General features: G+C 43.2%; 1 protein-coding gene across 3 annotated transcripts in view; it reads left to right on the top strand.

Moving 5' to 3' along the window:
• The window catches only part of LOC113406380 (protein eva-1 homolog C-like), a 68,383-nt gene that overhangs the window by 7,793 nt on the left and 38,114 nt on the right, over positions 1 to 22,476 (top strand). Inside the window, exon 2 of one of the 3 annotated variants that reach the window (XM_026650948.2) lies at positions 19,701 to 19,897. In XM_026650948.2, the coding sequence (XP_026506733.1) occupies positions 19,826 to 19,897 (72 nt within the window). In that variant the 5' untranslated portion in view covers positions 19,701 to 19,825. Of the gene's footprint in view, positions 1 to 19,624; positions 19,898 to 22,476 lie in introns of those variants that run through there. The other 2 variants (XM_026650954.1, XM_026650958.1) reach the window with 2 other exon arrangements.

The following is a 22,476-nucleotide window of genomic DNA, read 5'->3' as shown; positions in this document are numbered from 1 at the left end:
CCCAAAAAGCCGGACATGTCCGGGAAAATCCGGACGTATGGTAACCCTAATCAGGTGGGGGGTGGGAGGCCCACAAGGTCTGCAAGACAATACCCCAGGACCGGATCTGAGGGGGGAGGCTGTGTGACAGTGTGTATAAAACCCTCTCTGGACAGAAAAAGGTTAAAGAGCAGCTCTGAGCTCAGGAGGCCCTGCCCCTCCGCCTTTGCTGAGAATGCTCCACTGGAGGTGGGGTTTAAAAGGGAGCCGGACAGCTCTGTTGGGCATAGACAGGGCAGGGAGAAGGATCCACTCTGTGAGTTGTGGAGGAGGAGGACGAAGCCAGATCCAACCGGGAGAAGGCATGCTGATGAGCGGCAGCTTTTATGGGTCGGAGGCGGGTAGGCAAGCCTTGAGGTAGCGCTTGCAGGGACAAACTGCCACATGCCCTGGGAAAGAGGGAAGTAAGAAGTGGCCCAGGAAGGCTAACTTAAGGCACCCCAAGATGAAAGACGCTGGACAGGCCTCACAGGGTCCTGAGTTGACACCTGGAGCAGGAGGGCCTGGGTTCCCCTACCCATCCTATTGCAACCACTAGGTGGGGTGGCAGCCAGTGGCGGCAACCACTAGATGGCAGACAGCGAACCCATTCACCACCCTCTTCTCCCAAACTCTGCTCATGTAATATTTTTGCTGGATCACCTCACAGTATGAAGGCAATATAATTTACACAGGATTTGTCCCTTCCTTTTTCATAAGAGTCACATTGGTCTCTATGGCTGTGGGTGGAATTTTCCATCTCCACACATTTTGTTACCACAAATCAAGTTTAGACATGGTTTTGCCTTTTCTGTAACCCCTCTAGGGTTATGTAGTCACATATGCTTGTTCCCACAGTCTTCCTTAGTCTGGCTTTCAAATTCAGAAATAGGGTTTCTCTAGGTATCTCTTCATTTGGTGAACAGTGTTATCTGAATAATACATGTCGTGAAAATCCATGCCCCCAATGTCAGGGTTCTAAACCACTTAATTGGATAGAGAAGGCTGAGTATCAAAAAATGTAATGCCACATTTTGGAAACAGGACATATCTCATGTAGAAATTGTCCACATGGAGATGTAAGATACATTGGTTTAAAGATCTACATAGTCTGTATTTCTTTAACAGTTGTTTGATGCAAACATGCTGCATCCTGTATGTACCATGAACTGCAAAATAGAGAATATTTATTCTGATGTCTGCTATCCTAATGCCATTTTTTTTAGTGAAATCACATCCATATATTTAAATACTGGGAACTGAATGCCAAGGGCTTGAAAAACAAATGTAGGGTCAGATCCAATGCCCAGTAAATATAATGGGACTCTTTCTTTCCATTGACTTCCATGGGAACCAGATTGGGCCCGTGGCTAGAAAGCTCTTTTCTTCCCTCTTAGCTATTCACCAGAGGAAGTCTAAGGCCCTAGTTCTGCAAAGCATTTAAGCACATACACAAATTCATCCCTATTTATCAAAACACTTAAGCATGGGTTTATCTTTAAGCCCATGCTTAAATGCTTTGCTGAATAGGGATGGTTTGCTGAATCAGGGCCTAAATCAGAGGTTCCCCCCCCCTACGGGGACACAGAGGAATATTTGGGGGCACGGTGGGACCTGGGCCAGCCCCTATGAGGGGCGGGGAGGGAGCACCACCCAGCCCCACTCCACCCCCAGCTCCGCTCTGCCCCCAGCCCTGCTCCGGCCCCACATCCAGACGCAGCCATGCTCCCAGCCCCAGCCCCAGCCCTGCCCCCATCTGTGGCCCCAGCCTCGGCCCCCTTACTCCTGTCGTTGCCCCCCCCCCCCGGAGCTACGGCCCTGCTCCCTACCCGGCTCCCTGTGGGGGGGGAGACGCAGACAGGGATGGGGGGGCATGACTGTGAAGAGTTTGGGGACCATTGGCCTAAATGCATATTATTTCATCAGTGGTAACTTGCAACTTTCATATCTGAGAATGGGTCAAAATCCACTTAGAAAAGCAAAGACTTTCTATTTTGCTAAATCACCCCATTTTTGAGAGCCACCATCACAAATGCTTAGTTATTTGCTCATTAGAGAATCCTGGAATTGTGGTGGGTCACAAGGGTTTCAAGGAGGTTGTGGTCATCTGACCCTTATATATGGAATGACCTCCTTACCCCAGTTCATCAATCAACCACCCTCTCTTCATCCAGATCTCTTCTGAAAACCCATTTCTTTGTGTAGCCTCCAAGAAGTAAGTCTGTAATAGAAAACCAAAAGAATCTTAATGGAACCTCAAGATGTGCACACATCAAAAGGGAGTAATCGTGAGATCTTCTACCTGGGTTGGAGAATTATTTTGGGGGGTGGAAGAGGCAAAAGAAGCAGTCTGTAGTTTTGCTAGCTCCAACCCTTTTTGTCTTAGTCCACTCACAAAGACATCTGTTTTTTCAAGAGCAGTTCAGGCAGAAATAATCACTGCTTTAACAAATTAGGCTTGGTCTTCTACTCCAACAATAGAGAGCAAATGGAGTCAATGAAAAGTAAACAAAAACACTCAAGAAACATCAGCTGACCATGCAATCCTCCTGCACAATAAATTTCCATTAATTTCCATTAATTAACACAATCCAGATTCTCCTAAACACAAAGAAAGCAAGTGAATGCCATTTTATTTGGGGCTTTTAGTAAAGTGGTAAGAATTTTGATGGCCACATTGATGCAGCATTTGTTTTGTTGACTTACTGTGTTAGCAGAAGATAGAATTCTGTATAAATCCACTGAGTACATTCTGTTGACTCACTGTGGTAAGTGATGCTTGGAACTCAACCAAAATAGTAAGAGAGATGGTAAGAGATGTAATTTCTTGATATTGTTTGAAAAGGTTAGGTGCAAATGTTGGTTGCTATATTTAAAGGAAAGCATTTGTTCCATGTCAATAAGAAAGGGACAAAAACTTCAGAGTTCTGGTCTGAGCTGGTCTGAGGTTGTGGGATGTTGGATTTGGTTCTGTGAAATGTGAGGATTTAGTTAGATGTGGGTGTTTTGTGTCAGGCCCATCTCTATATTTTTTGAGTTTGCGTTTTAGACTGTTAACTCCTTGAGGCAAGAACTTGTTTTATTTTTGTGTCTTCTAATGCATTGAGCATATTGTTGGCACATACCGAATTGTATATTCTGTAAGTCAAAGGAGAAGCAAATTTCATAAAACAAATTTGTTGATTAGCTTCTCCTGCCTTTATACTACAATTCAAGCTGATAAACTTCTCAGTGGGATAGGACTTTCAGGTGACCTCAGCTTTATTGAGGAAAGTGGGTACTAATTCCAAAGAAATACTAATCCCATTTCTTATGCAATATGTTTCACATTTCTCAGTAACGTTCTCTAGGTTTATAACCAACCACTGCCCAAGAAAATGCACTTTAATCAGTCACCAACTATCAGATTTTTTTCACCTTCCAGCCAATCAACAATTATAATTAAAATATTTTTCTTTGTCACCAAACATAGAAAAAATATTGTATTGTCTTAGAGAGAGTTAGAGAGGCATAAGTAGGCATGGTTGTGCCTTATTTGTTCAGCATTGTGAGTCACTTCATCTGAATTTCTGTGCATTTTAAGAGAGTTGTTTAAAAGATCCATTGTGCGGCTTTTGGCAACAAAAAGAATACCAGCACTGTTTGGACACTAATTTAGAATTAATTTTAAAACATAAGTTGTAACATAAGGCCAGATGCAAAATCCATTGAAGTCAGTGGAACAATTCCCAAGGATTTCAGTGGGCTTTGGATCAGGGCCCTAAAGAACTGTAGAATATTTTTTAAAATTTATCTTTGTTTTCTTTGTTCACATGCTGGAAGACACAAGTTAGATTTTCAGAATCACTTTGCATTTTTGGACCATAGCAGAATTTTTGGTCTTTCAGTTTATCCAACCTAAAGTTGAATTGAGTAAAAAAATGAGAAGCCAATTGCCGCGCTAATTAAGTAATCCAGCCATGAAGATAGCTTTTCGGTCTTGATCTAGCCCAGTGTTTCCCAAACTTGAGACGCCGCTTGTTTAGGGAAAGTCCCTGGCGGGCAGGGCCAGTTTGTGATCCTATGTCATGTGAATTTTAGAGGGTCAGATATAAACTAGGACTGTTTAAACCCCGCAGGGTTTCGTTCACAATGGTGTTTGCAAACTGAACCCTGCATTGTGTTTCTTGAGGGATTGACCCCCGCAAGATTGCATGGAGATTCAAGTTCACAAACCCAAATTTCCAAAGGAATATTTTCCTCCAGACTCTAGGATCCACCTACTTAAAATCTTTGGGGTGTAGTGGTTTCCTGCTATCTCCTGGACATGGTTGCCCCCTTCCTCAATCTTCAGAAGATGATGTCACCAGCTATGTATTTCTTTCATCTTTTATTTACCAGGGTTCTAGCAAGAGCTACTGCCCTCATATACTTGAGGGTAAGATTGAGGTCTTGAGGCAAGTTCATTCCTGATGTAACTCCATTCGATCCTCTATTTTGGCTTCAATGGAGTCACCCCATGATGAATTTGGCCATTGAAGTTTGACATGTAATCAGAGTTATGATATGTCAGATAATTATGATCCACAAGACATGTTCATGAAATAAAGGAAAAGAAGTGTTTTCCTTTAGGAAAATGCATGTTGATAAAATATTTTACTGTAGCTAGTGACTATAATCTTCATCACTAGAGTCTACTTGGATTGCTGCACCTATGGTAAAACGCTTATTTTTAATATTTGCTTATGAAAGGCCTGCTCCTCCAGCTCTCATTGAGGTCAATGGCAAAACACTCAGGATCTGGTCCTAACAAAGCAACAGAGTCAGAACTTAAGAGCTGGAACTAGCATTTGCTGGTTGCAACTCTGCTGAGTTCTGGACTAGACATCTGAGAACAGAGAATTCTATGGTCACCAGTTTACCATTGTGCTTTCAAAGTGAACATCTGCCCATTACAAAGGGTTAAGATAACACCAACTGCTGGCACAATGCCTAAAATTAAAAATAAGATGATTATACAAGCATTCTTTCCCTTGCGTGACAGCACAGCCTCTCATGCTGCCACTGTGGGAATGGGAATCTCCAACCCACGCAGCTCTGGGGGACTCCATAGGGATTCCAGAAATGTTTACAATCCACAGTGAAAACAAAATGATAGAGTTAGCTCCATGTTGCAAGTTGTGGAGAGGCAGGGGGAAGAATCGTATCTGAAAAACTAAGGAAATGAGAAAACTTAAGTAAAGCTAATGAGTATATGCAAAAATAAAATCTAGCAAAGTGGGCACTCTGGCATTATGCTCAGTGCTGTACAGAATGTGGAGTAGACAAGGTCCCTTTCCAAAGAAGATTACCATTGAATAAGATTATTAGACTTAAGACTTTTTAGGGTGACTTGAACTATGCATCCTGGAAAACTGCTTTGGGGAACTTGGGGGAAGAAAGAAGGAAATTATGGAACAGACAAATCGGATTGCTCTGAATTCCTGGAAGTAATGTTTTTCATGGAGGACTTTCCCCTCTGTCCTAAGCATTAATATTAAAGAGAACCCTCTATATCTATAGAAAGAGCTTAAAGAACACCTGGGTGATGGACTAATAAGAGTTACATTGACTCTTTGCTAGCTGAGAGGTCCCTTTGTGAAGAATATTAGCTAATTTATAGGCAATGAGAAGGAAGGTCCCTCGCTGCATACATCACAATCAAAAGAGTTAATGTACACATATAGATCCTGATTCTCCTCTCACTTTCCCACCTGTACCAGTGTAAAACTGATCTACACTGGCATAAGTGAGAGATGAATCAGGCCCTTTATGTCTGCCACTACTAATTTTTTTTCCTGGAAACAGAGCGGATGAGAGGAGCATTCCCATTTTACCTGCCAAACCTGTACTAGACAAAGCTTTCTTTTATCACTGGACACACTGCTGCCATCTCCAGCACTCTCTTCTTGCATAAAGCCTACTTCTATAACTGGTTCTTTTTAATTCTGGGGGGGAGATTTTACACTGCACACTCAGTTCCTCTATGTGCCTGACTGTTATCTTTCATTATTGTTATTAATATATATTATTTGTATTGCAGCAGTGCCTACAACATGATAGGCTTCTAGACCAATATGAAGACATCACTGTCCTTAACCAGAACCTTAACTTTGCTTTGATGGGCAGAAACCTTGAAGCCGTCTCTAACCCCAACTTTCTTTCCCTCTTGATTTTCAGACCAAGATTGCATGCCAGTTTCAGCCTGCTCAATTGCCACCTACTTTGCATATGTACAACAAGCATGTGCATGCACAAAAGCAGGGATTTTCATGCCCACAGAGTTAGATGGCAACTATCCATATAGCTATCCAGTGCACACGCTCAAGTCTTTGATTTACACATGTGTATGTGGTAGTGCCTGCCGTAAGATGTCATGCACTTGAACACACAATCTCAGTCTGAAAATCAGTCCTCTAATTTCTTGAGTATGATTGTTCCTTCTTTTACATTCTTCCTAAATGCCTCTTCTTCAAACTTCAGGTGTCCAGAACTCTGCAGCCAAATGACTTTCTCACTCCAGGAAGCAGGAACACTGTGTAACAACCTAACCCTCTGTCATTTCTGATGGCTTTGTAGTTTTTTCTAAATCCAATTTATATTGTTTCTCCATGGACATGTATTATGCTATCTCTCTATGTTTGCTTGCCTATTTCCTGTCTATTTCACTCATCTCCTCCACTATTGTCTTCCTCTCTCTTACCTCCACAGGTAGGGAATCACTCATTCATTTATGCTGCCCCTTTTATGGCCCTTTTCCCCTCATTCATCCCCTTGAATGACTTCCCCACTTCAAATTTCACTTTAAATCCTTTGTTTTATTGTAATGAAGATTAACTTCCTCTGAAAACAGTGTTGTGACATCATGAGTGGAGATCACTGTATGCTACAATAGTACTGTATCGTAGCACAGTGAAAGCGAGCGGAGTAAACCTTAGCCACTTTCATTTCAGCACTGCAAAGGGATGAAGCTGCAGTACATAGTCTGTGCTGTTAGCTGGATAGAGCCACCAGAAATGGTCAAGCAGCCTGTAGAGAAATTATAATTCTTGGAGCAAAATTAATCGATTAATCTAACACTGCTAAATAGCCCTGCAGTGTTCCTTGTGGGGCAGCAGTTGCCACTGCAGACCAGCTGAGAATCAGTCACTTTCTGGTAACTTAGTGGGAGAAATCCTGGCCCCTTTGAAGTCAATGGGAGTTTTGCCATTGACTTCAATGGGGCCAGGATTTCATCCTGTCTCTCTACCTATCAATAATGGAAATGTTGCTGGGTAGCTATTGCTAAAAAATCACCCATGAAATCGCAAGTGTCCAGAGATAATTCTTCAAGAACTGACTAATATCTCAGTTGTAGTAGAGCTTATCAGTGGCTTAGTCATCACTGGGAGAGTTCTCCTCTTCTGAGTCTGTCGATCCTGCCCATACAATTTTTACTGGCTGTTGGCACAATTCTTGGAAAAACTGCAGGGGCTGATGGAGATTTATAAAATGGATTAGCTTTTCGGGACTCCAGCAATAATATGTGTGGTATTTCAGTCTATTTTGATCTGAAATGAATTAGCATCTCTTAAAAAACAGAGAACAAATTACTATGCTAATCAAGCTACATTGAACTATGAATTATAGCCAATATAATAAACTTATATAAAGGCCTGATTCAGAGAGCTGCTAAATGCTGTGGGCCTTTCATATTCAGGCTCTAAAAATAAATGTTTGCAGAATACATTCTTGATAAAAAGGCATTCTATTAGTAAACAGATTACTTTTAATATGTGCCAGGTATTATCCTCAGAGCTCATGATTATGTTCTGACAGTGCCATTCTTCACTAAGGGTGAAATGCACCCCAGTGCAGTGGGCCTGCGCAAAGCTTATGCATCACTTTAACCTTATTTCGAGAGAGATAAGTGGTGCACAGGTCTTATGCTGGCCACCTACACAGAGGTGAATTAATCCCAAATGGAATGATATTGTTCTGGATAAGAACAAACTAATGAATTCCTATGCTTTGTATTGTCAATTACAGTATTTGTGCTATTTTATGATGCACTGGAGTCGTAAGTGAGTATTTCCAGACTTCCTGATGTTTACATTTGTAAACTACAACATTCCAATTTCCAGACCTTCAAACTTAAAAATAAAATTCTCCCTGAATTTCCTGATTTTCAGAGTTTTTTAAATTAACTGCTACAGCATTCTAAGAATGTTATTTTAAATTGAGAGAGCTATTTACAGTCTTAATTCTATTTAAGCAAGGTTGGTGTTTTGGGGCTGGGATTGTCTTTATGGTTGATCAGTGCCATGTCCTCTTTACAATAAGAAGTGACAGTGAGGGGCCAACTTGCCAAATCTCTAATGATCTCTTCCTAGCTAAAGCTCAGACCCAGTACCCCACCTTCATTCTCCTCGACATGCCAGCCGCCTTTGACATCATCAACCATGCTCTTCTTGACATCTTGTTCTCTTGGCTTGTATAACTCTGTCCTTTCCTGGTTCTCCTTTCACCTCTCTAGTCACTCATTCAGCATATCCTTTGGAGGATCCTCCTCATCTACCTTCCAGTTGTCTGTGGGGATTCCACAGGCTCTGATCTTGGTCCTCTTTTCTTCTTCCTCCAAACCTTATCTCTGGTCATTTTATTTGTAAACACAAATTTAACTACCATCTCTATGCTAACTTGTAGATCTACCTCTCTACTCCAGAATTGTCTCCTTCTGTCCAAACTAAAATCTTGGCCTAGTTACGTTCACAGCATACACACAGAAAAGCCAAACAAAAAAAATACTGCTTACAAAAGTGTAACACTGCTTTATTTCTTAGAATGCAGGTAACATAAGAGAACCCAAAAACAAAGAGCAACAAAGCAGGCTGCTCCCTAAACCAACTCAGCTGTCTGGCTGCAGACTGATTGCTGCTCCCAGATCACACACTTCACTACAGAGTTCCCTAGCCTGCAAGCAGGACCAGGAACCCTTCATTCATTCCTCACACTCTTACAGTGATAGCTTGCAATTTCAACACAGTCCTCAATACACCAGAGGCCTCTCTCTCAGACATCCCCTCATGGATGTCTAGTCGTCAGCTCAAGCTCAACATGGCTCAGGTCAGGTGGAGCTTTGAGACTGCTGGATGTGGAGGCAAGAGTGTGACTGGGGGGGCTACAGCAGCTGTTGCCAGGGCCGGCTTTAGTAGGTGCGGGGCCCCACGCCGGGACGCGAATTGTCTCGTGCACCCCCCACCCCAACTCCGCCCCAGCCCCGCCCCGACTCCGCCCCCTCCCTGCCCCATTGGATCCCTCCCCAAATCCCCGCCCTGGCCCCACCCCCTGCCCCACCCCCTCACTGCCCCATTGGATCCCTCCCCAAATCCCCGCCCTGGCCCCGCCTCTTCCCCAGCACGCCTCATTCCTCCTCCTAACCCCTCCCTCCCAGGCTTGTGCTGATCAGCTGTATGGCGGCGCAAGCGCTGGAGGGAGGGGGGAGAAGCAGGACGCAGCTTTTTTTTTTTTTTTTTTTTTTTTTCCGCTCTGCCGGCAGTCCCGGACGTTGCGGGGCCCTCTTAGGCGCGGGGCCCCATTCCGGGGAATCGGCCGAATCGGCTTAAAGCCGGCCCTGGCTGTTGCAGCACCCGGGCTTGGCCTGGGGACCAGGTAGGAACCGGGGTGATCAGGCCAGGGCTGGGAGCAACTACCCCTGGCCCAAATCCCCAAGACCCTTCTTCCCAACCTGGTGCCAGCTGTCTCCCTCCTCCAAATCTTAAGTAGCTCCCTTCACATGCCATGCAGAGCACCACCCTGCTCCCCCTCCTATCCCTGGCACCCCGACTGTCCCCCTCTCCCCACACGGAGCACCCATCCTAACGTTCCCCGACATCCCAACTTCCTCCCACTCCCTCTGAGTCTCCCCGCTCCCCATGTTAGTACATTTAGGTTTCCATGTGCGCCTCCACCCTTCCCATTCAAAGCGACCTTCTGCCACCTTTGGATGGTTTTCCTAGTCCGTTGCTTTGACTATGTCACACATTTCTTTGAATCCCTCCATTGGCTCCCCCTTCTCAATTGCATCAAACATAAGCTGCTTGTTGTCTTTTTCAAGGCTCTTCACAATCAATCCCCCCATCCATCATCTCATCCATCATCATGGTGTCGATGCTTGCCTCCACTCACCCGATAATAACAGCCTTCACTGCTGACTTGTTACATTGTCAAACGAGCACCTTTGTGCTTTCTCCCATGCTGCCCTTTTTGCTTGGGAGGTGCTCCCCATAAATATTCGCAAAGCTACCTCATTGTCCCCTTTCAAATCCCTCCTTAAAACTCTCCTTTGCCGTGATGCCTACAAAAAACTGGACAATGGTTAGGTTGCTGGTGTGCTAAGACCACACCTTTTCATGCTGGTCAATACTGTGTCATTATTTATTTGTGCTCCCTCATCTGTCTGAATCCAGCTGTTGTCTCTAATTGTATACTTAGACTGTAAACTCTATGGGGCACGGATATCTTTTTGTTCTGTTTGTACAGAGCCTAGCACAATGGGGTCATGGTTCATGATTAGAGCTCCTAAGTGCTATGGTAAAAATAATTAATAATAATAATAATTAATAACATAATACTGTAGCTCAATCTGCATGTGTTTCATGCTTTATCTATGTAGTGAATTTTAGTCAGAGTTCTTTGTCAACACGGTGGACACTAACTAAGCCGGTCAATTCTGGAAGAAAGGATTCAGCTTGGATTTCACATATGCCTTTTGAGTCCTAGTAAAAAGTTGCATTCAGTTACTGACTTGTGTTACGCAGTAGGTCACACTAGATGATCACAATGGTTCCGTCTGATCTTAAAAATCTTTGAACCTATAAATCAATTTATGATGCTGTGATTCAGGCTTAACTTCTGAGTAGGTTTGTACAGATTTTTAGGTTACTTTATACACAGTGTAGCCCATATAAGGCTTATAACTGTATGCTTTGAGCCAATGGGAAAAATCATTTTCCTTAAAGCCCCAGCTGCGGGAGTCATGTTATTACATAGGAATCTCTACTTTCATTTGTGGGCGGGGGGAAGGGAGAGGGAGGAAAAGGACGTTTCTAGCTCTCATGTTTCAGAAAAAACCTTGAAAATGTGAACGCTGATGTCTCAAAAACCAGAAGACAAATCAAAAGAACCCAACATTTATTATTTTTTAAAATCTTGATTTTTAAGCATATCTCATGATTTTGGGGGCCTGACTTGTGAGTTTTGTATGCTCGGGTTCTGCAATACTATCCCTGTCAGGTTGGCTATGGCTCCCAGTTTAGATGTGTTTTTAAAATATACTTTTATAGAACATACGACCAATAGAAATACTTCCATCATATTAAACAAAAAAGAGACATCTTGTAACACAAATAAACATTCCCCTGTAATGTTTGTAATAATTCAGACAACATTGCAGAGCCTGTATCAGAACCCAAACCTAAACAACTTGACTCTAAAGCAACGTGAAACTGACCAGTTGCCTACGTTCATTGTCCCAGCGCAGAGAACTGCAGAAAAGTAAACAGACATCCTAAAGACTGGCAAGTCCATTCAATTGCTAAAATGATCTCTCTCTGAATAATCCCAGCTGTTATTAGTTAGAGAGATAAGGACATTTTTTCTAACCTGACATTGCCCTTTGGTTGGAGTAGTTGCCTTTAGGAAAACTGGTCTCTGCACAGGATTATGTAAACAATATAGAAGCACATTTTGTCACTGAGGCACAGGCCTGCATTAGAGGTGTTATGAAGTCACACTTCCTGGGGAAGTTGAAGGAAGCAATTGGAAACTGCTACTGTCTGCATGGTCCGCCTGGGAGACAGCAGCTTTCCTGGGAATGTTATTCCCCTCCATGAGCCAGTGGATGGAAAGTGCGCAGAGCCATGCCCCCCAGGCACAAATCAGTGGAACTGAGTCAGCATGAGGGGGAGGTATGCTGCACTTTGTAAAGGACTGCAGTGACTTATTTCCTCCTGGAGTTAAGGAGAAGCAGGGAGATAATTGTGGCTTTCTGAATCACCATCCCTTCCCAGGGTTGCTGTGTGCACCACCCCTCCTTACACAAGGCGAGACATTCAGTCTCAGTATAGCCCTCTAAGAGGTGAAAGGCTGTGTGTGTAGTACTCTGTGTAATAATAAAAATGCACGTCTACATAGTCTACCATGTGAGTAAAACAATCCAGATACCAGTACGTCACCACTTTTCTTATCAAAGGTTAGCAGCCAATTTCCATGACTATTTTTATCCTTTATTGTGTGCAAATATACAAGCATTTTAAATGCCACTTTGAAGGCTGGAGAGCATGATTTCTTTTTGTGTCAGTCCCTTTAACATTATTTTCTGAGTGAAATGCACCTGCTTATATAAAATCAGAGCAGATTTTTAAAAAAGCATTTTTAGAACTGAATATTTGTGGTTGTTGCAGAAAGGTGCTTAGATACTGGATTAGGAATTTGCAGGATCAAAGGTGCAGTTAAGATGCCAGGGAACTCATCCAAATCACACCATCACTAATATTCTTTAGGGAATACTGGGCTGTTTTGTACACAGCACATTTGGTTCCAAGTAACTTAAAACCTAAAGGATTGAAATGATTACACTCTGGGACCAAACCTTTCATGGTGTTGAGCATCCACGATGCATGTTGGGCCAGATACTCATTTACACTATGGCTCCTTTACACCACACTGGTAGTGTAAAAAGTCCTTAAAGTAGCAGTAAATTACATTTAAGGCCCCTTTACAATATTAGAGTGGTGCAAAGAAGCCACACTGTAAATGAGAATTTGGCCTATCCTCAGCACAAGCCCAGCACCTCTCAGGAGGCCTCAGCACCTTTTGGCATTGGGCCCACAGAGAAGTGTCTCGGGCAGGGAAGATACTTTATTTTTGTACAGTTTGAGTAGAGAAAAGCTCTTGTTTAACGAGACTGTTTTAAAAGAGAATGTAGAGCCTGATCCTGAAAACACTTTTTCATGTGAGCAGCCTCGCTGACCTCAGAAGGACAGCTCACACAAGGGAGGGGCTGCAATGATGGGGTGAAATCCTAGGCTTCCTGAAGTAAATGCCTAAGCTCCCATTGACTTCAACTGGATCAGAATTTCACCCCATGTCTTTGGTGCTATGGGAGATGCCAGACTGACAGCCTGGCAGACTCATGTAGGGTGACCAGATGACAGGGATGAAATATCGGGACGCAGGGGAAAGGCGGGGGGCGGGAGAAAAAAAAAAAAAAACGGCGGCGGAGCAAAAAAAAAACGGTTTCGCAGGGGCCGGGGCCATTAGCAGGCCCCGGCCGCGCGCGCTGCCTTCCCCGCGGAGCTGCCCGCCCCGGGCACATGTGGCGTGTCCCGCTGCCGGCGGGGAGCCCTGCGCCTCTCCCGCTCGGCTGCGCTCCAGCGTCTCCTTCCCAGCGGGGCGAGCCGCTGGAGCGCAACCAAGCGGGAGAGGCGCAGGGCTCCCCAGCAGTGGTGGGGAAGTTTATCGGTTCGGTGGACCCCGGCTGGCTCCTTGCCCCTGCCCGCCGGCCGCCCCGCCTGGGACAAGTCTTGCCCCCGCAGCCCCTCTCCGCTGTGTGTCTCCGGCAGGCGGCCCACGCCCCCGGGCCGCGCCGCCCACCCGGGCCCTGCCCGCTCCGCGCTGCCCCCGGACCCACCACGCTGCCCCGTGGGCTGCAGGGCTGGAGCAGCCTCTGCGCTGCACTGCAGCGCTCCCGGCCCCGGCCAGCCATGGCCCGTGCGCCCAGGCTGCTGCACAGGGGCGTCTCCTCCCCAGGCCCGACTCGGGATCCAATGGGGCAGTGAGGGGGCGGGGATTTGGGGAGGGATCCAATGGGGGAAGCAGGGGGCCGAGTCGGGGGGGGGCGAGAGCCCCTCCGGGCTCCGCCTGTGAGCTGGAGCGGAGGGCAAAATTGTTTATTTGTCCAGTATCCCAACCGAACATTGGGACAAACAAGCAAAAATCGGGACGTCTGGTCACCCTAGACTCATGCCCTCTGTTTACCTTACAGTAAAGACAGTGCAAACTCCCCCATGCCTCAGACTTTTTCTGGACTTACCAACTCTAGTCATGAGAGGGTAGTTGAGTCTTCATGTCCCTACATCCCTTGGCCGGTATGCTGAGATTGCCAACAAAGGTGTCAGTTCAGATATTTGTCCTTAGGAATTAGATGAAGAATGCCAAATCATTTCACATAAGCCACCACACTGCCAGAAGATAGCAATGGCTTTTGCTGGCTATTAACCTACATTAGATTTGATGCAGTGACCTAGATGTGAAGGGTCTCATATCTCTTCTATAAGCCATCTATTCCCTTATGAAATCTATCCCTAGGGCAATTAAATACAGAGGTCTGATTTGTTTCTATCCAGGGGTTTTCTACCATAGGCTCTGATTCTGCTCAAACTGAAGTCAATGGAGCTTTCAATGGAAGCAAAATTGGGCCCTTAGTGAGTTCTAAGAGTGAAAAAAAGTCAAAATTAACAAAACTAGGGGAATAAAACTTCAGAAAATACCAAAGCAAGACTGTTGGCTATTTTTAGTGGGTAAAGAGATGACAAATCAAGGAAACTTGATGACTTAGAAGTTTTCTGCATATAAGAATATCTTTTTGTGTGTGTAACACTCTTTAATATTATAATTCCTGTCTTTCTAGAGGTGCAATTGTTAGTCAGTAACTTTTCTCATGTGTCTCAGGGGTGGCTGCATTTCAGTAGTAAGGTGAATCCCTACATAAATATAGGTTAATATTTTCAAAACCGCTTTTGTGCCTTAGAAACTAACTCTCATTTACAAAAGTGATCAAAGCACTGAGGAGCCTAAACCTCACTGAAAGTCAATGGGACTCTCATGGGCATAGTCCCTCCACCACACCTCCCTGGGATTCGATGGGGTCCTGTACTCAGCCTCTTGTCATCCAGGTCTGGAAATGGAAACTCAGCCCTCTGGTTGGGGTCCGCCGGAGCTTGCTCCTTCCAGGGTTTAGGAGAAAAGGAACAAAGGAAAGGAAAAACAAATGAACAGGCTCAAACATCTCGCAGGCCTCCCTTCCTTAGAGGAACCTTTGGTGAGTTTCAGTCAGCATTTTTGAAAATCAGTCAAACAGGGCTGATTAAAAAAATGTTTTAAAATAATTCATGCAAATTTTGGAAAAAATGGTCATGGAAATTAAAAATGTTGATGAAATTTGACACTAAAAAGAATTTGACTATCTCAGAGTTGGTTGAAAAATACACCGAAAATAATAAAAATTTGCCCCCACAATTTTTTCCATTTCAAATTTTGATGAAAAATGACAAAATTAAACTTTGGTAAATGTTGTCCAGCTCTGTCTAATATTAAAGTAGAGCTCAGATGCTCAAAGGTATTTAGGCACCTAACTCCCATTGAAATCCTTGGGAGTTAGGCACCTAAATACCTTTGACGATCTGGACCATAGGAGCCTAATTGTAGGTTCCTAGTTTTAAAAATCTTAGAATCATTATGTTTACAATATCATTTACTCTCCGTGACTAACAGTCCCAGTGGAAGTTTCTCCTTAGAGCTCTGACCCACAACATGAAAACCCCAGGCCAGGTGCATATAGTATCATGCCGTTATGTCTATTTACTGTAATAATTTGACATTAAACTATTAAATAATAATAAAATCCCATACTAAGTCTCTTTTGTTTCTTGTTCCTTCTAGTCACTTTTTGCCTCTTCTTTACTGTATATCATGGTGTATTATTTTTCCTCTGATTGTTGGTTCTTTCCTTTTTCCCCCCTTCCTCTCATTCCTTGCACTGTGTGCTTTCCCTCCTGGCCCTATGTTCATTCTCTCCTCTCTCAATAATCTCTCACACCTCACTGCACCAGCACATAAATCCTTTTTCTACACATACCCTTTCTTCCCCAAATCTACTCATTGTATTAACAGGCAGACACACATCCAGATCCATCCTTCTGCTTAATCTCCTTAAAGAAGTGTGAGTAAGTTGACTTGATGCTGGGCTGGCCTTAGCTGGTGTGTCTGGCTTATAAGGATATGTCTACCCTACAAGTGCTACAATGGTACAGTGCTGTAGTGTATGTAGACATTTACTACAGCGATGGAAAAATTATTCTGTTGAACTTGCTGCTTCTAAAGCAGGGGTTAAATTGTCCTAACTACATCACACAGGGCATGCAATTTTTCACAGACCTGTGTGATGTAGCTGGGTTGACCTAAATTTTAGGCATGGACCAGGCCTGAGAGTCTGTTCCACAGTTCCTTCTGTGGAATGGAGGGGACCCAGAAGCAGAAGATGTTTTTCTATTAGTTCTCCCAGAGAGGATGGGGAAACTTCTTTCCATCTTCTCTGGTGCTTCATCTTTCCTTCCACTTCCTTGAAGGGCGGGTCTAGTAGGGCTCTTTCTTCTCTCTCTCTGCACAGACTAAGATGAGGAGGCCTCCAGGAGCTATGGACACTTGAACAGATTTTTCAGTTGGGCTTCAATGTTGGAAATTTAAAATTCCTCACGCTCTTTTTAGTTCACGCTGGAGCACAAAGCCCTGGAGCACATGATCTTTGAACTGAGGGCTTGTCTACGTGGGAAATCGCCTGGAATAGTTTTTGAGGAATAATTATTCTGCAATAGCTGCTTATACGGCCACTCTTATTTACACTAAAAGTTTCTTTTTATACTTTAGCTTAATCCACCTCCAAGTCTGTTTTGGAAGTAGATTAAGCTAAACTGCAAAATGGCACTCTTAGTGCAAAATAAATGTGTCCACATGGGCAGTTAGTACAGAGTAGCTGTTGAGCTTTACATTCACACCCTTGTTTATTTTGCAATAGCTTCCCCCATGTAGACAAGCCCTTGCACGCAGATCAACAGAATTAAGGACAGGGAGAGCTATGAATAAAGACAGAGGGAAGGCATTGGTGCAGGTAGGCCTCAGAATGATTATACTCATTGTTTCAGTGTGTGTTGTTCCAGATATCTACTCACAACATGTGGGTAAATCAAAAGCAGGGGATCTCAACCTGGCGTACGTCACCACCCTGCCCTTCTCATGTTGCTAAATGGGAGAGAGGTCTCAGCATGCAGAAGTTGAGAACCACTTATCTACAGTTTCACACCGCAATGCCATGCCTAAAAAAAACAGTGGCAAAGTAATATATTGTGCATGTTCAACACATTCTGTTGAGACTTACAATTTGGTTATTCCTAAACCAGACTTCTTTAATCATGTCTTAGGCATGTGTGTTTATTGACATCTAGAGCCATGACAAATGTGAACATTTAAAATAAAGCTGTTTTTGAGATATAAGAGCACAGAAAGCTTCTGAGTAACTTTCTTAATGTGTAAAATCCACCATTTGTTGTGCTCTGGTAACTCAAAAATGGCCAAACTGAATTTTACCAAACTTGCAGAAAGACAGAAAGAAAGAAAGAAAGAAAGAAAGAAAGAAAGAAAGAAATGCTTTTGAGTTAGTAACAAGAATGAACATTTTCAACCCAAAGGGTTATTATTTTCAGATTTATAAGCATGTGAAAAAATGGGCTGATAATTAAACTTCCTTCTTCTCATTCCAAACTTAGTGCTGCAAGTGGAGATCTACAAGGGTTTAATCCTAAATTCACTGACATCCGTGACAAAGCTCCCACTAACTTTAATGGTGCAGATTCAGAATTGTAGTCGGTTTTTTGTAACAGTTACATTTTGGCATTCTCAAATTTCCCAAGTAGGCCAGAACATAAAAAGTGGAGCTAGCTGCTAGATGTGGCCTAAACTCACCAAATCTGTACATCATCTATGAACAACCAACCTTAATTTTAACAACAAAAAATCTAAATGTGGAAAGAAATATCAGACTGTACTAACATACCGTATTCAACTGTTATCATGGTAAGGGATTTCCTGTTTTCCCCCTGAAATTTCTTAAAAGTTGTTTGTAGAGAATTGAATTGTGTATTGAAGAATTAAAATGACTCAGTTGTGTTATTTAGTTTGATTTTTAAAATTCTGTTTCTCCTAGTTTAAAACAAATAACTCACTGGAAGCGGTCACTCATTATTAAAAATGTTGTGGATGTTTTTATCAGGAATATGTACTAGTTTGTTGCTATAGGGTTGTAGGTTTTGATTTTTTTAGGGCGCAAATATATAGAATTTCATGGCCATATAAAGATAAAAGTTCAAATGTTAGGCTTACAAACTTCCAAGTGCTCCTTTAAATACCATTGTTGTATTCACATCAACATAAGGGTGTGTTAAGACTGGATAATTAAAACAGAAGATAATTAGAGATAATTTTTAAATGTAGCAAATGGGGCATTAGTCAAGCAACTCTTTTTTAAAAAAACAACAACTGTGGTTCTGATTTCTTGGCCATTTCATTGAATTATTCCCCTAATTTTATTTTATAACATTTTCTTTGTTTAAATTTAAATGTGAGAAGAAAAATACCTAGGGGTGCTGAGTGCTGAACATGCATTAACTTTCAAATGTGTGATGTGGAAGGTTTAAAATACAGGAATTTGTTGCATTTTAAGACAGTAGGGAACATGGTCATGCATATTACCCGAAATCACATGGTAAATGCAGCTGTTATGACTAGGGTTGCCGGGTGTCCAATTTTCGACCGGAATGCCCAGTCGAAAAGGGACCCTGGCGGCTCCGGTCAGCACTGCTGACTGGGCCATTAAAAGTCCGGAGGGCAGCGCAGCAGGGCTAAGGCAGGCTCCCTGCCTGCTGTGGCTCCGCGCAGCTCCTGGAAGCAGTGGCATGTCCCCCCTCCAGCTCCTACGCGTAGGGGCAGCCAGGGGGCTCCGCATGCTGCCCCCACCCCAAGCTCTGGTTCCGCAGCTCCCATTGGCTGGGAACCACGGCCAATGGGAGCTGCAGGGGTGGTGCCTGCAGACGGGGCAGCATGCGGAGCCTCCCTGGCTACCCCATGTGTAGGAGCTGGATGGGGGACATGCCACTGCTTCTGGGAGCAGCCTGAGGTAAGTGCCGCCTGGAGTCTGCACCTCTGACCCTCTCCCGCACCTCAAACCCCTCATCCCCAGCCCCACCCCAGAGATCGTACTCCCAGCCGGAGTCCTCACCCCTCCCCCACGCCCCAGCCCTGATCACCCTCTGAAGCCCTTGCTCCCCGCCCAGAGCACCCTCCTATACCCAAACCCCTAATCCCCACAGCAACCGTTTAAGAGTACAGTAAGATTACACCTCAGTTTAGGACAGGAAATAAAGAATACCTTATCCAATTGAGACTGCAGGGGGAAATAGACCAGAAAACTGAGGAATAACACCTTGGACTTTTGAGAAAGTGCCTTGGGATCTTTAATGACCACAAGTTGCCATAACCTAGCTTCAAACCTCATCTGAAAAATGGCATCTCCAGCAGCACAGTGCCCCCTACTGGAGCATTGGTTTAGTACTGACTCAGTGGGAAGGGTGCCACCTATTGGATCACCAACAAGATTGCCAGTAGCATCTGGATATTTTTAAGGCCTGATCCTGACTAGGTTGTAAAGGCTGATAAGCTCATAGTGTCATATGGTATGGCCATGCTTACAATCCTGATTTTATGCCCTTTCCAGAAGATGACCACGGTTTTCATATTACCTAAAGAGTTTATCATTGCCTGTACTAATTGTAACATAGCTAAATATTTTCTAGGTTACCTAACCAAACTTCTGCAAAATCACTCTGTGTATGCCTGTGATGGCGATCGTTTGAGCCTGCAGTGTCCTCGACATTCAACAATAAGTGTCCAATCAGCATTTTATGGGCAAGATTACCAAATGTGTAGTACACAGCAGCCTGAAACCGCGATGAAAGACCCCTTAAACTGTGTGGCGTCTACCACTTTGCAGGTATCACATATTGTAGATGGTTTTTAAAAAGCAGAATGTTTTTAGATCAGATTTCAGTTTTGTGATCCATATTCTATGAAAATGCCAAGTATTCACAATGTTAAGTGAATTCCACAATGTTTCAACTGGTATATAACACAAAATGGCACACTTGGAAGCACTCATTAGACCACCAGAGATATCAGGTGAATAGGTTTTATTATTCCCGTAGGCTTGAAAAAGATTTTCAGGGTTCCTTCTATACTAACCTCCCCATTTTTCCACACTTAACCCCCCATTTTTGAGGCCCTATAACACCCATCCTTTTAGCCAAGCCGATCTGGTCAGAACAGTCTTAATCAGTCTCAAGGACCCCTGACATGAGGCACGGCTTACCCCAGGCAGTTGAACATACTGAGCCAAATTAATCACCCAGAGTGTCAGATAACAGCACTTGAACCTGGATCACCAGCATGGCAAGGCTGAGAAAACTCTCTGGCCACAACAACCTACTTTATCATAAATTTGACAGGAATATTGAGGTTTACCAATAATATCCTAAGAGTTGCTTCACATACAGAGTAGAGTATGGCTTACACAGCAGTTCATTACTTGCTGTCATGGGAATTTCTTTACATAAGTTGAGGAAGTCCACCCTTCGAGTATAGTCAAGAGCTTGTTTCATCACAGTAAAGAAGGGCTAGAGTTCCTCGGTTAGGCTATGCTTCAGCAAAGCATTGTCAATGGGAACTCAATGGGATTTAAACATATGCTTAAAGTAAAGATGTGTTTAAGAGCTCTACAGAACAGGGGTATTTTGCAGAATCAAGGCCTTAGTGCTTACAGCTGTTCCATTTAGGGTGACCAGACAGCAAGTGTGAAAAATTGGGACAGGGGGTGGGAGGTAATAGGAGCCTAGGTAAGAAAAAGACCCAAAAGTCGGGGCTGTCCCTATAAAATCGGAACATCTGGTCACCCTAGTTCCATTGCTTCATGTCAGCAGGGAATCTACATTCCATCCATTAATAATAGTATTAATAAGTGATTTAGTATAACATCCTTTTATAAAAACAGTGTTGTGACACAGAGTTTTAAAAACGTGGCTTGTCCATGCTGAACTGCAACTAACATCTAAAGATATTCCATGAATGACCTTGGGGCCATGTGAAAATACAGCTGTCCACTAAAAAAATGTGGGGCCAAATGCATCCTTGGTGTCATTTCATTGACTTCAGTAGAGTGACACCCATGATTAATTTGAGTTCTTGAGTCCTGAGGGTCTCTGGGAGGTTTCCATGAACAATTTTTCTTGAGTACACTACACATCTCAGCTGACAACTGCATTGTAAAATAATATAAATTTTTACAGATATTTTCCTTTTTCACTGTTCAGAACTACAGATATGAAAGTTAAGTGTCTGGCTTTGCATCCCAGAAAGCTCTGACTCTGTCAAATAGAAAAGACACATACTGTAAACGGAATTCTTGGAAAAGAACGCTGATGATCTCATTCTGTCCCTCTCTGTGGAACACAGTCTGAGATCTGCATAATCAAGCATAATATTATCTTACAGAAAGGAGAAAGAATAGCTGGCATTTTATACAGTAGCCTCCTAGTGAAAGGATAAAGGCAAAGTTAGATCTGTCCCAATAGGTTAATAACCTTACTAATAATGCTATCTAATTATGATAATATAAGGAGCTGGATGTTTTTGCACAGCTGAGTCAGTGCAAAATGTGAGCACTCTTTGTATAAAGAGATACCACTATAAAGAGATTTACAGATGATGGTTCAGCTCAGGTGTAAACAGATGCAATGTTCATTGAACTTAATGGGAGTCAGTTATGCCCTCTTGTTCAAGAGCTAAATTTCTTCTGATTTTGTTTAACTGATTCTTTCCTGAACAATTCCAATGAAGGTGTGCCATTTGACTTGAAACATTTTAAAAGAAAAATTGAGTGACCAAACTAAGTTCTCAGTCCTTTTTCTTCCCTTTTAAACAATTTAATAGCAATGTAATGCTCATGAAAAGTGTTGGATTTAAGTCCTTTTTCGCCACAAAAAGGAACAAAAGGGGCCAGAACTTTATAGGATCATTGTGATATGCTGCCAATGTGCATCATTTCTGTTCTGGAGGGATTGTGTCCAAGGATGATGATAGTTCAGCTATTGGCATCTTTTCTGAAAGTGGAAACAAGAGTGTCAATTAGTGCAATTGTTGTGATTTGAACACCTGGTTTAAATTCATTCCTGGTGTAAATCCATTGAAGTTGGTAGAGCTATGCCAGGGATGAATTTAGCTCCTTCTGACTAGAAGCTGGACAGTAATGGCCAACACATTTTTACATTGGCACCTACAGCTATCAGAGAATAATGCTTTTCAGTCACTACTGTCTTGGAGTGGATTAAGATTGATGACCTAAAGAGAATATACCAAATATCACAATTTGCTGTGTTATTAAGCATAAGAAAGCATGGCGATAATACAGATGACTCAGAAATAATGTTTAAAAATCCCTGTCTACATTGGGTTTTTTACCATGTTTTGAAAACTGAGTTTTAAGAACATAAAAACGGCCATACTAGGTCAAACCAAAGG

The sequence above is a fragment of the Terrapene carolina genome, unplaced genomic scaffold, assembly GCF_002925995.2.
Source record: "Terrapene carolina triunguis isolate 2854851 unplaced genomic scaffold, T_m_triunguis-2.0 Scaffold30, whole genome shotgun sequence".
In the NCBI taxonomy this organism is placed as follows: Eukaryota; Metazoa; Chordata; order Testudines; family Emydidae; genus Terrapene; species Terrapene triunguis.
The sequence above is the reverse complement of the archived record's forward strand: the minus strand, read 5'-3'. Positions and strand labels throughout refer to the sequence as shown.